We start from the raw sequence: 16,101 nt of genomic DNA, 5'->3' as shown, positions 1-16,101 counted from the left end.
TCTTGTTTGGCTACGTACGGTGTATGTAACTTTAGAATTCTGACTACCGATATGTGGACAAATATATTCGAATATGGGACGAAATATTTTTTACTACCTTCGCTCCCAATCGCGCTGTTGTATTCGTAACTCGCGCTAACGTTTCATTTCGATCAAGAGTTTTAGGTGATAGACGTCTTCGTGCTTTCCCGGGTCGTCACGTCCGGTGGCCAAAGATGTGTGGCTCGACTTGTTGGAAAATCAGGACGTAGAATCAGTGATGGAAACCGATTCCTCGGAACGTACTCATCCGAATGTTCGACGACGACGATGAGTTTTTCTTTCGTCTTTTTCGAAACGGGTTACTCGAAGGGTCGCTAATTTTCACCGGGTGCATCGCATCCCTGCAACGTTTAACGTTGGGCAATATCGAAGGGATTTACCGATCGTCTTACATCATTATTTCCCATTGTTACGCTTATCTCTGGACTAAATCTAGACCGAACGATCTGACATTGATACCACATCACGGTTCACGCGTAAGGATCAGGTGACCAACGAACCAATAAAACTTTTTATTAATTTCCATCGACCTGTAGGGTGAGGTTCATGTTTCATCGATTGACAATACCGTATTTCGATCCAATAAAACTACGACTAGACCGTCACACTTACAGATGGCTGCTAATATTCGGAAAGCCGTAGAAAAACTACCCGAATGAAACTCCTGAAAAATACTGAAACTGTAAATCGGGAACGGAAAAAAAGTCCAGCGAAAAATGACGCCGCGACGATTTCCGCACGACGGATGCACCGGCGTCGGTTATATCGAGTCTGTCGCACGTGCGTACAAAATTTTCCGAAATTTAATTCGGAGCGTTTCTCTACGAGACGCGAAATTTCGCGGATTTTCGCGTCTGTCAACGCGATCCTGGGTCGGTCCGATGCCCCCAGACAGCGGTAGGGATTTTCTTAGGGCCGTGAAATCGAGCAATGTTATTCTGCGGTTTTCGTTCTAATTAAATGGGAGGTTGATATGTGGAGCAAGTGCGAATGTCAATTTTGTGTGGCAGCCTCGATAATAAGACGTTGTATAACGATGCGTGTATTGTTAACGCAGAATGAAGCAGATCTAGCGATATCGATTTTAAGGGGGGCTTGTACCTATAAAAAGCGACTCGATCGAGGAGCTATCACTGTCGCAGAGTAACCCAACCGATCACCTACAAATGGCTTCCAAAGTAAGATTCGCAATCGCGATTGCAAGTATCATCGCGAAAGTGCGAAGATAAATTCACTCCTCGGTAAACGCTGCGCAAATTTTCGTCGTCTGCACGGAGATGTTTTTGTCGATTTCTCGTACGGTTGAAAAAATCGGTTTCTTGAAAAAAAAAAAAAGGAAACGGCTTAAAGCAAGACAGCACATTTCGGATCATTGAAAGATTAAAAATTTCCCCGAAAAGCTGCGCTCAGCGTGAACTTTGATTTGGCATTTTCAAAATCGTTCGTCATTCACCAATAATTTCATCCTAACGATTTCGAATAATTTCAGATCTTAACTTTCGCCGTTTTGATGGCGACCGCGATAAACGCTGCGCCTCAGGGATACCGATTCACCCCCGCCTACGGAAATGTCCGCGGTGGTCCGGTTTACGCTCGATCGGTCGAAGTGGAGCCCGTGGAAATCGAGGAAAATTCGAAACCGGAATACAGTTTCTCCTACGAAGTGCACGACGAACGTACGGGCGACATTAAGAGTCACGAGGAAACGCGACTCGGAGACGTCGTCGAGGGAAGATACTCTCTCGTGGAACCGGACGGCACTCGACGTGTCGTCGAATACAAAGCCGACGACCTGAGCGGATTCAACGCCGTGGTGCACAAGGAGGGAAGTCCCCGGATACCTACGGTCACTGACAAGTACCAGACGTCGCCCGTTTCCGCCCCTCAAGAAAATTTCAATTACGTTTCAGCGCCCGCAACTGCTCGAGCCGATTACGACGAGGCTAATTCTTACGGATACCGTCACTAGTTGAACCGTTATTATTGATTCTTTCTTTGTTTTATTGTTAATAAAGTTTAGTTATCTTTTATTCCTATCTTATTCGTGTTCCACGACGCCATTCGATACCCAACGAGGAGTATAGGATTGGTATATGTTTCTTTGCGGTGCATTCGTAAAACGGTATTCAATTACCGGTATAATTTACTTTTAAAATATGACGACAGAGCATATCTCGGAACTAATTCTGATAAATGATATTTAAGTGGAGACGGAGATCACTCGCGGTTTGATAATATGATACAGGTGGTACAGTGGGGGATAGATATTGTCATGAAAGGCGACGATGTTGTCAGAATTTCTATCTTAGAAAATTCAGTGAAAGTCAGTAAAGGTCTATTCCTTCCAGATCGACATCCATTCAATAACTTGCTGAGTTTCCTGGCTGAAAAATAGAGTCATTTGGTGAGGAATTGAGTGGAGCAAATCATCGGTAACCGAGTGAGGTGTTTTGCTTAGGGGATAATCACGGTATTCAAGTGCAGCAGGTACGGTTTCAATAAAAAATCATAATTTGAGCTTTATTGAATAAATAGTTCGGACCAGAGTCGTCGATTTAGTGGCTGTATCCGTAGACGGGGGAGGCGTAAGAGGTGTACGCTGCGGGGGCTGCGTACTTCGCTACGACGGGGGCAGCGGCGTACTGCAGAGGGGCAGCGTACTTGGCGACGACTGGGGCAGCAGCGTAGTGGGTGGGGGCGGCGTATTTAGCGACAACTGGGGCAGCGCCGTAGTGGAGGGGGGCGGCGTACTTGGCGACGACTGGGGCAGCGGCGTAGTGGACGGGGGCAGCGTACTTGGCGACGACTGGGGCAGCGGCGTAGTGGACGGGGGCGGCGTATTTAGCGACGACTGGGGCAGCGGCGTACTTGGCGACAACGGGGGCGGCGGCGACGGTTTTGATCGCTACACCGGCGGGTTCCTTGTGGACGACGGCGTTGAATCCGTTGACGGGATCCGCGGTGTAGTCGACGGTACGACGACTTCCGTCGGCTTCGACGAGGGAGTAGCTACCATGTACCACGTCTCCGTCGCGGGTTTCGTGCTGTTGCTTGTTGTCGCCGGTGATCGAGTCCTGGACGTCGTAGGCGTAGCTGTACTGGGGATGGGGGTCGTAGTCAGCGTCGACGGTCTTGGTCACGACGGTTTTCGCGACGGGGGCGGCGTAGGCCACGGGGGCGGCGTGGGCGTAAGCCGGAGCCGCGGCGTAGGCCAGAGGCGCCGGAGCGATGAGGTTTCCGGCGTTGGCAGCAGCCACGAGGGCGGCGAAAAGGACGAACTGTAAAAGCGAATGAAAGTAATATATTTTCGACACCACTTTTGATCATCTCTCATCACTCATGATATATCGAAACAATGGAGAAATGAAAAAGCACTTTTCACTCTGGGTATGCGTTTAAAATTCAGAGTTAGAATTTTTTTCTACGTTATCTACTACGCCCGTTATTGGTGCATTTTGCATTTCTCCAGTCAGGACACCGCAAACTTCACCGTACCTTGAATGCCATTGCGAATGAGCTGATTGATCTACTTCGAACGAATGATGTTCCCTCGCTCGCCGATTTCGGTTTTTATACCACGCTCTGCCTGTCAAGTTCCTGATGCAACAATTACCGTCTGTTCCCCGTCCATTAAACGTGCAACGGGTTGGCGGGGCGACTCCTTTAGAAATTTTACCCGGGCCTCATGCCACACCCACTTACTCCGCTACCGCTGTATACGTGCGACTCTAGAGCCCAGGGCGACGGGGACTAGGCCGCGGCCTTGCCTTTGGTTACCTAATCCTCGCCACGCACCGCTCTTACAGCTACGGCTGATCTACTTAACACCGTTTCAATGTCAGCTGACGCTCGTTTCCTCGCCGATCGACCCTTCCTACCTTACCTCGCCGCTTTTCACTCACACTCGTCTGGTCCCTGTCCAAAAATCGTCGGAAACGGATCCTCCATTCCTCATCCACCGTTTTCGGTAATTGGAGAAAAATGTTACCTTTTTTTTTTTTTGCACCGCTTACTTCAGTAGACTTAACGAGTAATTGGGTAATTGTTTTTCTTCTAATTGTTCGACGAGTGTCTCGGGGTATCCACGGTGAGTTCAGGTACGCTAGGATGTCCGACGTGGTTCGCGAGGATTTCATAATCTGCTAATGTATTTCTTATCGTTATACAATTGAAGAGAATCGTCGTGGGCTGCACTGGTCGACTCTGAAACTCGGCCCATTTCTCCTGTTAAATATTCATTGTACGGGATCGATTATTCTTACGCGATCGTTTCCGCAACGTTGAGAAAACGTACGGTATAAAATTGTCGTGAAATAACAGGTGTACAAAGGTATCGGTACACACGTACGATGGATTTTTTTTAAATTCGACCAGATTCTGACCCTGGCTTTTTTCCAACCGCTTTTTCACCACCTATCCCTTCCTCGATTGCAACGTCATTTTATTCGCTAAATTTTATCCACACCTATTTTCGAATTCACATTTCACACTTTTGACTCGGGAATTTCAATCGATCGACGAATACCTCAGTAATAGTTCAATAGCTGTTTTCTCGATATCGGAAAGTTTTTCGAACTTACGAAGAAGTTTTTGTTCCTGATCTATATTTCAACGAAAGAAAGATCTAAAAAAAATCACTCCGTTCTCTGAGGGCTCTAATTTTTCACATCCACAGCGGTTTGATAGACGAATAAAAAAACTAATTCGTGCCGTTGTCGAGATATCCATTTTATTTTTTTTTTTTTTCGTTGAAAAAAAATTTCGTCCGTACGCCCCGGTCGAATTTAATCGAAGTAGGCTTTCTTCGCCGCTTGCCGATCACGTGAGGGATCGATCGGCCCGAAGAATGTCGTTTCTTTGTACTCGTATCGCAACCGTACGTACAATTGATTCTTTTTTCTTTTCTCAGTATTTCGCACAGGAAGTGTCGGGAATAATTGACCCACTTATAGTCCCCGTCGCGAATTATCGGATCGCAGGTGCGGTGCCGGTCGACATTTGATTCGAGCCGATAAAATTAGACTCGAAAAAACCTGACGAATTAGAAATTCCGATCGACGAAACTATTACGACCTACGTCACGGACGTCGATGGACTTGTCTTTGTCCGGATTTTGAGCGGCGCGGTCGATCGAAGGTTATCGCAACCGTTGGAGGTTGATAGCCGTCCAGACAAGGCCGAGGCAGCGACGAGGTCCGGCCGAAAATTCGGCACCGAGTATTTCGTACGAATATATAATTGAACCGCCGATGAGATACGAAATGCGAAATAATTTGCCTCGATTCAATATCCCCGTGCGATATTTGCCGATCGTTGTTACTTTTTCTCCTTCCTTTTTTTTTCTTTTTTCTTTCGAGCAAATTTCATCTCTCTCCAGACATTTCGTCATCCGCGTTTGGTCCGGGCTGCACTGCACACACGTCCTGGTACCGAAAACTATGCGATTCGTTGAACGTAACCTTGATGGTCCGATGGATGATACAGATTTTTGAATTATTTTATATACCAACCGTCACGTTACCGTGGCTCTTCGATATCCTCATTGCTTCGATTGTTAAGTCCGTTGCGAATTACAAGTTGAAATTATACGAAGGGAATTGTCGAAGCAAATTAATCGCATGAGACGTGATTTGGGGCCCGCAAAAAAGTCACGCCAAAATGTAGTTGCCACACGATTGTTGGGATTACTCCGAAGTCGATCGCATGACAAATACCATCCCGGATTCTGAATCACTGGGACGTTGTTGCTCGTTTATTTTAGCAGTTATTTTTTTTTTTTTTGCACCCAAAAGACTCCAGAAATCGTTCGGAATCATGCGAATGGAAAAGCTGTGGAGCGGAAACTCGAACCACGTCTCGGGGTTCGACGTCCTTTTTTGAGGAGCAATGCGCGATTATCAACGCTCCCAGCTCTAATCGGCACACACGCGGATAGTTTTTCATTTTTATTTTTTTTAACCATACTTTGGTGTTCCGGTTCGAAAAGGTGAATTTTCAGATTTTTCGGGATATGATTTTTTAGATCTAGAGTCGCACCCAGCTCTAGATTTTCGAACGACGAAGGAGCTAGACGCGGTAATTCATCTATTTTTTTTGTTGTTGTTTTTGTCAAGTATTTTTGATTTACTTATTTTTTTACAGATCCAATTATTCACGTAAGTGTTCCACTTATTCGCGGGCTACCGCTATAATAATTACGCCATTAGAAATTTCGTGACGCAATCTCGATCGCGTTGAGAGTCAGGGTCGCATTTCGGGCTACCAAAAATGTGAAGAAATTCCCACTGGTAGTTAGAAAAATCATTTCTCATCCAGATCAGGACTATTTTCGCTTTCTTTTATTGATCCCGAAAAAATCGCAGGCAAAGTAATCACGAGTGAATGAATTTTTTTTTATTTTTTTTTCTTCGGCAATAAATGTTTCTCGATTATTATTTCACGATGTATTATTACGCAAAGCGTTTCGCCCAAAATCAAGACTCGACATACGCGCTTACAGTGAAATAGTTTTATTGTCATAAATTCAGCTGCAGGTATTGCGAAACGGTCGCAACTTATGTCTGCGTATTCGATAAATTTTAATAGCGAGTTAATCGTCGTGGCAATGGTCCTGGCAAGTGGCCACCGTAGAACAAAAATTCACGAAAGATATTACAGGCCGCTTCCGCCACCCAACTTTGAAAGTCCTATACTGAGGTGGGGATCGACGATATATAAAGCCGGTCACGATCTGGTACAGGCATCGCTGATCCAGTAGATTCACTCAATCTCAACAATGGCATTCAAGGTGGGTTTTTTTGAACGAACTGCTATGAGGACATGCTGCGGATGAACGAAATCTATTAATCCGACAAAACCAGAAACAATTCGACAATTATTTTGACAACTAATGATGATAATTTAAATTTTACAGTTCGTCCTTTTCGCCGCCCTCGTGGCTGCTGCCAACGCCGGAAACCTCATCGCTCCGGCGCCTCTGGCCTACGCCGCGGCTCCGGCTTACGCCCACGCCGCCCCCGTGGCCTACGCCGCCCCCGTCGCGAAAACCGTCGTGACCAAGACCGTCGACGCTGAATACGACCCCCATCCCCAGTACAGCTACGCCTACGACGTCCAGGACTCGATCACCGGCGACAACAAGCAACAGCACGAAACCCGCGACGGAGACGTGGTGCAGGGTAGCTACTCGCTCGTCGAAGCCGACGGAAGTCGTCGTACCGTCGACTACACCGCCGATCCCGTCAACGGATTCAACGCCGTCGTCCACAAGGAACCCGCCGGTGTAGCGATCAAAACCGTCGCCGCCGCCCCCGTCGTCGCCAAGTACGCCGCTGCCCCAGTCGTCGCTAAATACGCCGCCCCCGTCCACTACGCCGCTGCCCCAGTCGTCGCCAAGTACGCTACCCCTGTGCAGTACGCCGCTGCCCCCGTCGTCGCCAAGTACGCTGCCCCCGTCCACTACGCCGCTGCCCCAGTCGTCGCCAAGTACGCCGCCCCCCTCCACTACGGCGCTGCCCCAGTTGTCGCTAAATACGCCGCCCCCACCCACTACGCTGCTGCCCCAGTTGTCGCCAAGTACGCTGCCCCTCTGCAGTACGCCGCTGCCCCCGTCGTAGCGAAGTACGCAGCCCCCGCAGCGTACACTTCTTACGCCTCCCCCGTCTACGGATACAGCCACTAATTCGCCAATTCTGGTCTAAACTATTTATTCAATAAAACATTTGAATTCGCAAAATTCTGTGTCTCAATGTCTCGGACTTTGTGTAAATGATCCAATTATCTGCACGGTCCATGTGATATTTCGTAATCCGTCGGAATTCGCACCGTTCCATCACCCTAGTCAATTACCCAAGTTCCAGTTTATCCTTGGACTCGCAATTAAAATACCGTGAGAATCGGATTATCGCAAAAATTAATTCTCGAATGTCAACTTCGGGATAAGAATCACAGATATAATAGGTAATTTCGCGCTATTTAGTTTGACCCATATGCATATCTTAAATTATTTTTACCGGCACTGTAATCCGGATACGAATTACCGAAGAGAGAGGGGATCCTACCATCTGGATATACACCGATGTACACCAACGTCCTTGATTCTCATAGGTGGTAAAGGTGTCGTCGGCCAACGCTAAAACCTTGACACCGGCACGAACTTGGGGGAGGGGAAATTTTTCTCCACGGATCCGGGACCGCAGACGGTGAAAATTAATATCTGGGTCTGGATCGGGACGGAAAATAAGCCCTGCGATCGTCGTTGACCTCCCGTCCGCCGGCGTTGATAGTTTACAATCGTCCGTAGGTCGTTACGTGTATAAACAACCGTCGAGGCAAGGTCAAATTCGTACACACGGTATCTCGCAGTAAACTCAAGCGGTTGGCATTGATAAAATTACTCCGTAAGGCGATTGAACCTTTACAGAGACAAAGGTGGTGCCTACTTGCACCCATTTCGTGCCTGATGTACTTAGAACCTAAAGATTATTCAATCGATCCTTTGAACCTTCGCTTTCATCATCTCATCGAAGTTAACATTAGACCAATAGAAATAGTTACCGATATACATTCAAAGGTACCAATCTCAACAGATAAACGTCTCGCTATGAGCTGACGACAAATTGATCATAATCATCGAAATTGAAAATGAAATGAACAATCATCAATCGATCGTCTAAACCGATCCTCAAGATTTTCGATCATAAAATTCTCAAAGTCAATCACGAGAATCGTTCGTTCGTGAAATCGGTGAGAAAATATAATTCGATGATACGTGAACAACCAAAACTATTTTTATCGTCGTTAGATTCGCAACAACGCTTTTGCGACGAATCAAATTTTCTCAAGATATTTTTTCTCCGCGTCCCATAAGAAGACCCCACCCGTTCGAAAGTTCAACGAGGTGGTGACCTTTCGCCACCTTTTTCAGCACCGACGAAGGTAACGGTAGAAACAAAAGCATCGATATAATTGATAATGAATATTATTTATATTTCAAAATCGTCGAATAACTTAATGGTAGTAAGCTGGTGCGGAGTAGGCCAACTGGGGTGCGGCGTACTTGGCGATGGGGGCACCGTACGCGTAACTCAGGGGGGCGGCGTACTTGGCGACGGCAAGGGGGGCAGCGGGGGCGTAGGTCAGAGGAGCGTGTGCGACGGGGGCGGCGTATTTGGCCACTGGTGCGCCGTAAGCGTAGCTCAGGGGAGCCGCGTACTTGGCGACGACTGGGGCGGCGGCGTACTGCAGAGGGGCGGCGTACTTCGCGATGGGGGCAGCGTAGGCGATGGGGGCGGCGACCTTGGCGACCACGGGGGCGGCCTTCACAACGGCTGCTTCCTTGCGGACGACGGCGTTGAATCCGTTGACGGGATCGGCGGTGTAGTCGACGATGCGACGACTTCCGTCGGCTTCGACGAGCGAGTAGCTACCCTGCACCACGTCTCCGTCGCGGGTCTCGTGCTGTTGCTTGTTGTCGCCGGTGATCGAGTCCTGGACGTCGTAGGCGTAGCTGTACTGGGGATGGGGGTCGAAGTCGGCGTCGACGGTCTTGGTGACGACGGTTTTCGCGACGGGGGCGGCGTAGGCCACGGGGGCGGCGTGCGCGTATGCGGGGGCGGCGTAAGCGTGAGCGTAAGCCGGAGCCGCGGCGTAGGCCAGGGGCGCCGGAGCGATGAGGTTTCCGGCGTTGGCAGCGGCCACGAGGGCGGCGAAAAGGACGAACTGCGGGTGAAAAAAAGTTCAGGTGAGAAAAATAATCGAGTGCGATTCCGTACGATTTAGGGCGAACCGTTTTTCCCGCTACGAACCTTGAAGGCCATGGCTGAACGAGTGCTGGATCAACTTGTGTAGGACTGATGCCTGCCGAGCTGAATTCAAGATCTTTTATAGTGGCGGAGAAAGAGGTAGGGACCACACCCCGCCGCCACGGATCCACGCCCCGAGTATCCGGACTGCCTTGAATCCCTCTGTTTTTGGAGCACCGACGCGAACAAGGAACCGCGACGACGCACCGGGCCCCGTACAAATGCCCGATTGACGAATCTTAATAATCTGATTCGCCTCTAACGTTGCGGAAAGAACTTTAATGGGATCGCGTAGAATTTAGTGCGAGAACGTACCGTGGTATCGCCGAATCGGGGCACGCAGTCGTTGCGCCAGATCTTCGCTTCGTAAGGTAATATTTCCGAGCCGATTTACAAAATTTCGTACAAAACAAATCTCTGACCTGCGCGCGCGCGCGCGCGTTCAAATTAATTAGCCCTCGAAACTCCGAATATATATCCCTGCACGATATAACTGATTAGCATTATCTCGAATCGTAAATCATCCGCAGCAAAGAACTCGGTCAAAAGTCACCGTACCAAACGCGATTCGTTTCCAAGGAACCAAAAGAAAAAAAAAAAAGAATAAAAAGAAGCTAATAAAAAATCATGCACGTTGTATCTGGTCCACGATCGATAAATCACATTTGCATAGATATCTAACACCGGCTCTGTGAAAACAAATTAAAAATGTACAGGTGAGATATTCGCTATTAATACGTCATAACTGCCTCTAATTATTAAGCGAACCTTTTTTCTTCTATCCATATCGTTTTTCTCTTTTCTTCACGATTTACGACCGATTCGTGAACTGCGGTCTACACCTCAACGTATCACACGTACATTTCTCTGCGACGTAATTAGCGTCAACTTTTTCTTCGGCGAAGGTGGGCATTCTTTCTTTCGTTACGTCTGAAGAGGAGGGGAAAAAAAAACAAGAAAATAAATAAATAAATAAATAAAAAAAACTATAAGCCCGCCGTCATTATCTCGGCGTCGCTATTCCTCCCCGCGGTACATGCACGATTATCGGTATCGCACGCGAGATCTGCCCGTTAAATTTAATCCTGTTCGAACGAAGCGATGCGATTCGCAGTTTGAGCCTTATCCTCGCCGCTCGTTTCGCGGGAAAAATTACAAAGATAAAGAGATCGCGACGTATACCCGCGGCATCGGGCAATTAATTTTCGAAACTAACGAATAAATAATGGGTAACGACAACGATTACGTTCGTCCTTTCGCGCGGTACGAGGATCCTCCGTTTTCTTCTTCATTTTGATCAGTATCTCTTTTTTCAACGTTCGTCGTACGTATAAGGTGGACGAAACGACGGCCACCGGTGCTTCGGGTAACATACTAGTAATTTCAAGGATACAATTTGTCCGACGACGCAAAATATTCGAGCCAATATCCGGGATCTGGATCTCGTAAAAATGAGAAGCCGGACCCGAGCAGAGGCGGACGGCCCACGGGCCCGAGGTACGTAGAAAAACGAACGAATCGAAGAATCCGTACGTCCCGAACATGCGTTCCTATTTATTAGAATTCCAACGCACTCGGCGTTGAGTCTGTCGATTCGTAAAAAAATTCGAGACGTTCGACACGCCGATATTCCTACGCTCGCCGTCGTTCCTTTTCAATTTAAGGACTCCCGAGTTCGACGCGTCGTCCACCGTCCACTTACTTAGCATCCGTGGGTGACCTGGAAATTTCGTTTTTCTTTGTTCGAATTACGGAGCGGGATCGATTACCCCGTCTCCCGTATCTCGTTTACGGCTCTCCGAACATTCGGAGTAGATGTGGAAGCGCTTATTAATTATTATTCGCGCGTTCGAGTTATTACGTAAAAAACCAGTCCGCCCGAACTCGTATACTTATCGGATAGGTGTACCGGTACACGTACATTAGTCGTAAGTAAGAATAATCGCGCGCACACGCCCACAATTATTCTCACGATTAACGATCTCGAGCTGCAGCGCGAACGGTAAATGCCCGGGGAGGATCGGCAGCGCGCGACAAGGAAGACCGCAAGCGACGATCACCGTCAATTCGAGTTACGGATTATTGACGCTGAAATTCTATTATCTCCCTGCGCTCGTTGAAACTGGGGAGGGCCGAGTGCGGGCAGGGCACAGTTCTCGGACGCGGTAAGGCCGGCCAAATATCGCGACGAAGTTCCGATTTCAGCGATTCTCGAAGTTCGCGGTAACCCGGGAGAAAGGCGTCCAAATTCTTTTGCTTTCGATTGCGCAACCCCGCTTACCGTCTACAAATATAAATATTGTACGAGTATAAATTATTTGTATTTAGGCGACTCGGTGGCTCGTCGATACACTTACGTCTGTCGCGAGTGAGGAGCGAGAGAGCAGCCAAACGTCGATCCGAATTCCCGATTATTATCCGACATCTCGTCCATCTCATTACAGACAATTTGCTCCCGTCAGCGTTGCGTCATACCTTTTTTCGGATTGGGATTTCCGTACGCGGTGTCGCCAGCCCTCCGTTTCATTCTTAAAATTATTATTAATCGTCGAAACGGATTTAGAAAAATATCAATTTCCAGCAAAAAAAAAACGCCCGCGGAACGACTCGTTACCTCCACGTGACGCGGTTGAATTTTTCCACGTAATAAAAAAATAACGGGGAAAAAAATATGAAAAGAGCGCGGGTTTTGGCGACGGTGAAATCGTCACGTAATTTACGCACAACGTGTGCGTTTACGCAATTACGATAATTATTTGTATCGCGAATTACACGGGTGCGAGCGTTTCCGGTTCTGCGGGTCGATCCCTCTTGGCTATCGGCATAGTTTTTTTCAGCCCGTCAATTCGTTTTCAATGAATTTCGTCCGTTTCTATATCCTTCGAGGTTTTGAAAAAAAATTGGAGAATTGAAACGTCGCACCTCGATCGTTCGGAACGAGTGAACTTTCGCGAATTTCGTCCCGTGTAAAAATAAGATCAAAGGTCGGAGCGCGGACGCTAATTGTGCCAGATGGTTTTCCTCGCCCGTCAGTCTCGAAACTGGGTTGCCTGACGCATATATGTATACGTATGTACGTATATCGCTGGAAGTATAAAATGAAGTTGTTCTCGCTTTAACGCGTCCGAATATATTGCGGTGAATTCGGGACCCCCGAGCCCCGACGCGAGGCCTCGATGCGTTTAAAAATTTGCGTAATTACAATTTCAACAAATACACGGTTGATATACGCGAGGCTTCGTCGCATCGGTATCGGATTCGCAAACGGTCGAAAACGTCGGTCCAGATTTGGACGCGGTCGCAATTCTCTACGTCAAATATCCTCCCGATGATCTCGAGTTGTGAGGCCGCAATGTAAATGCGCTGAAATTTACATACGCGTACAACGATCGCCTTCCATCTGCTCGAGTTTTTATCTCCGCCGGTTCTTGCAAAATACACTTGGCTCGGTCCGCTGATTTTATTGAAGTACAAACTTATGTAGATCGTTTTACTTCACGCCCGCTGTTCACTCCGATATACTCGCTCGAAAAAAAAAAAAAAAACAAACAAACAAAAAGATCAGCGACTTTTTATTCGTTAATCAATTCCAGAATACCTACATGGTTCTCTTCTCGAGTATATGATACGTCGCATATTTTACGCCCGTATAATTTTGCTACAGATTTATAGCGACAGAATTCAACGACCTCTCGAACGATCCGCCTCTTCGTCGTCCCGCGACGGGGTTAATTTTGTTCCAAGGTCGCCGAATGATCCGCACCCTCGCGACTTACGTTTTTTTCCCCCTGTTCTCTCTTTCTTTTCGGATGGCGTAATGTTCTCGTGTTACGTCCTCCGCACGGTGCACCCGCAAAAGAGAAGCAGGTTGCAGTCGACTCGTCTACGTGGTTTCGCGCGACGAGGTCAGGTATGCAGAAATTGGAAGGTGCAGTGCGCGGAGCTGAAACTTCGAGATCGGCGACTCGTTAAAACGATCGCTCACATGTAACCTCCCGAGCGACGCCCCGTTGGCCCACATCAAACGGGCCTAACGATGAGATACGTTGAGCGGAACACGCGTGTAACCCGCAGGTGCGAGAACTTCAACGAGACGCGCAACGGCCGTCGAGATGCAATTTTTCCGCTCGTTTTTTCGAAGTAGGTGAAAAATTTTGCGAACGCGTCGGTCGCCGATTTTCACGCTCCTCTGGGACGCGAAGAAGGAACGTCGTGACCCACGGGATACGGAAACCTTGATCTCCATTTGGGCGCGGCAGACGGTAGACGCGCCGTTGCACTTAGCGGGCGAGTCGTTGCACCGGGCAGGACGAACACGGCTATCCCCCGTGTTTTCGGTGAAAGCGAATAATATCGGGCTGGCGACGCAACGCGACGCTCGACGAACCTGGAATACATCGGAGGTGTGCAACAGCGGAGACCGGGGGCGTCCTATGGCCGCGAGGACCCCGGAGCCGAGGAGGGGTGGAAATTGCATCGCGGGTCCGAAACCCGCCGGATCGTCTCGTTACGCAACCGCTTATGGGACATCAACCGTAAACGCCCGGTTCCATGGGTCCTATAAATACCCGAGACCCTTACCGGGACACAGTATCGAACGAAACGCGCTCTACTCCACACCGATCAACATGGCAGCAAAGGTAATTTCGATACGCCGTCTGAAACCGAAAAATCTCATCGGCCTCTTTCGCTGTCGACGTCAATTTTTCATCACCATCGTTTTCCCTTTCTCATAGTTTTCTAAAGTCCGAATTCGCACGATTTTCGAACGATTATTTTCTCTCATTTTCCAGATCGTCGCTTTGGTGGCCCTCGCGTCAGCGGCGAGTGCGGGTTTGATTCCGGGGCCGTACGACGGGCACATTTCTTACGCGGCGGCGCCGATAGCTACGTCGAAAACCGTCGACGCCGACTTCGACCCCCATCCCCAGTACAGCTACGCCTACGACGTCCAGGACTCCCTGACCGGGGACTACAAGGAGCAGCGCGAGACCCGGAACGGCGACGTGGTCGAGGGAAGCTACAGCCTCGTCGAGGCCGACGGCTCGAGACGCATCGTCGATTACACGGCCGACCCGGAGAACGGTTTCAACGCCGTGATAAGGAAGGAGGCAGGCTTCGTCAAGGGCGGCGTCGCCGCCCCCGTCGTCGCCGCCAAGGTCGCGGCGCCCCTCGCCCATTCAGCGCCGGTCGTCAAGCTCGCCGCTTACGCGCCCGCCCCCGCCCCCGTTTACGCGGCGCCGGCTTACGCCCCGGCGAAAATCGCCGCCCCCGCTCTGTCCTACGCAGCCCCCATCACCCACGTCAGCTACTCCACTCCCCTGTTCTCCTACTCGCATTAGACAAGAACGAGAATTGTACTAGAGAAGCTCTATTTGTAAATTGTGAGTCAACTTGAACACGACTGTCGTATTATTGTATCGTTACGTATGCCAATAAATATCACTTAGCTTGTAGAAACGGTTATCGAAATAATTCGTCGCAGGGCCGTTTACCCAATTCACGTCTAGGATGTGAACGTTTTCTTTTTTTTGTCTTCTATCCTCTTTTCCCGAGTCAATGGAACTCGCGGCGAGAGTCGGTCTGTTTCACCTGTGGAAAAAATCGATGCCAATCGTGTCGCGTGTCGGTTATTTTTGATCGATGGACGTGCGACGTACGTCGATTGAATAACGAGAGGTGTAGGTATGACGTGCGCCAGAAATGAATGCGAATGAGGGTCGTAACTATTTACCGCGATAGAAATTTCGCCGGAGCGTCGGCGACGGCGCGATACATATTATAAATAGGTATCAATCGGCATGGGATTCACGTGTCAATCGCGATCGCGATGACGAAGCTGCGTGCATCGAAGAAACGACCTTGACTCTTTCACGATGACGTATAGAATCGCGGTTATATTTGACGTGCGGTTTTTCTATTTTCACTTTCTTCTGCGATGTTGAGTAAGGTGAGCCATAACGTGATACCGATTTCGCAATTGCAGAAATCGAACTGCAGTAATTTATTAAATAAATTTCGTTCGACGGGGAGTCGGAAGCTTTTGGAAGCTCGATTAATTTCACCGGAATTTATCGCGACATCTTGAGCAATTCTAATGGATGCGTCGTTTCGCGGAAAAGGTTGGACATGGCGAAGTTTCTTTTCAGAGAACAGAATCCAGGTCGGAATACGATCGTGGCATCGACAATTATTCACAAGACATTCAATCCCACCATTGGAATTCGAATAAATGGGAGAATCTAAAAAATAATCA

At 48.6% G+C, this 16,101-nt stretch overlaps 5 protein-coding genes across 5 annotated transcripts; 3 read left to right on the top strand and 2 right to left on the bottom strand.

The window, feature by feature from the left end:
* The first annotated feature begins 1,134 nt into the window (after positions 1-1,134).
* On the top strand, positions 1,135-2,072 carry LOC125500164 (cuticle protein 7-like). Its single transcript, XM_048651725.1, has 2 exons — positions 1,135-1,220; positions 1,532-2,072. Exons 1-2 carry the CDS (start codon positions 1,209-1,211, stop codon positions 2,009-2,011), a joined length of 492 nt encoding a protein of 163 aa, XP_048507682.1. The 5' UTR covers positions 1,135-1,208; the 3' UTR covers positions 2,012-2,072.
* A 461-nt stretch (positions 2,073-2,533) lies between these two features.
* LOC105686188 (larval cuticle protein A3A-like) lies at positions 2,534-3,693 on the bottom strand. The gene is made up of 2 exons (XM_048651719.1): positions 3,538-3,693; positions 2,534-3,320 (listed from the first exon to the last, which is right to left on the bottom strand). The coding sequence occupies exons 1-2, from the start codon at positions 3,547-3,549 to the stop codon at positions 2,598-2,600; spliced, it is 735 nt and encodes a 244-aa protein (XP_048507676.1). The 5' UTR covers positions 3,550-3,693; the 3' UTR covers positions 2,534-2,597.
* A 2,980-nt stretch (positions 3,694-6,673) lies between these two features.
* LOC105686187 (cuticle protein 21-like) lies at positions 6,674-7,777 on the top strand. The gene is made up of 2 exons (XM_048651717.1): positions 6,674-6,829; positions 6,956-7,777. The coding sequence occupies exons 1-2, from the start codon at positions 6,818-6,820 to the stop codon at positions 7,721-7,723; spliced, it is 780 nt and encodes a 259-aa protein (XP_048507674.1). The 5' UTR covers positions 6,674-6,817; the 3' UTR covers positions 7,724-7,777.
* Positions 7,778-9,006: 1,229 nt separating this feature from the next.
* LOC105686629 (cuticle protein 21-like) lies at positions 9,007-10,006 on the bottom strand. Its single transcript, XM_012401633.2, has 2 exons — positions 9,849-10,006; positions 9,007-9,762 (listed from the first exon to the last, which is right to left on the bottom strand). Exons 1-2 carry the CDS (start codon positions 9,858-9,860, stop codon positions 9,052-9,054), a joined length of 723 nt encoding a protein of 240 aa, XP_012257056.2. The 5' UTR covers positions 9,861-10,006; the 3' UTR covers positions 9,007-9,051.
* A 4,100-nt stretch (positions 10,007-14,106) lies between these two features.
* LOC105686186 (cuticle protein 21-like) lies at positions 14,107-15,301 on the top strand. The gene is made up of 2 exons (XM_048651718.1): positions 14,107-14,485; positions 14,639-15,301. Exons 1-2 carry the CDS (start codon positions 14,279-14,281, stop codon positions 15,185-15,187), a joined length of 756 nt encoding a protein of 251 aa, XP_048507675.1. The 5' UTR covers positions 14,107-14,278; the 3' UTR covers positions 15,188-15,301.
* Positions 15,302-16,101: the final 800 nt, after the last annotated feature.

The sequence above is a fragment of the Athalia rosae genome, chromosome 3 (genome assembly GCF_917208135.1).
Source record: "Athalia rosae chromosome 3, iyAthRosa1.1, whole genome shotgun sequence".
Classification (NCBI taxonomy): Eukaryota; Metazoa; Arthropoda; class Insecta; order Hymenoptera; family Athaliidae; genus Athalia; species Athalia rosae.
Note: the sequence above shows the minus strand (reverse complement) of the source record. Positions and strands in the feature narration are given on the sequence as shown.

Coding starts and splice junctions, on each gene's coding strand:
- LOC105686186 (XM_048651718.1), top strand. CDS start 14,279: ATGGCCGCGAGGACCCCGGAGCCGAGGAGGGGTGGAAATTGCATCGCG. Junction 14,486..14,638: donor CGATCAACATGGCAGCAAAG/GTAATTTCGATA, acceptor CTCATTTTCCAG/ATCGTCGCTTTGGTGGCCCT.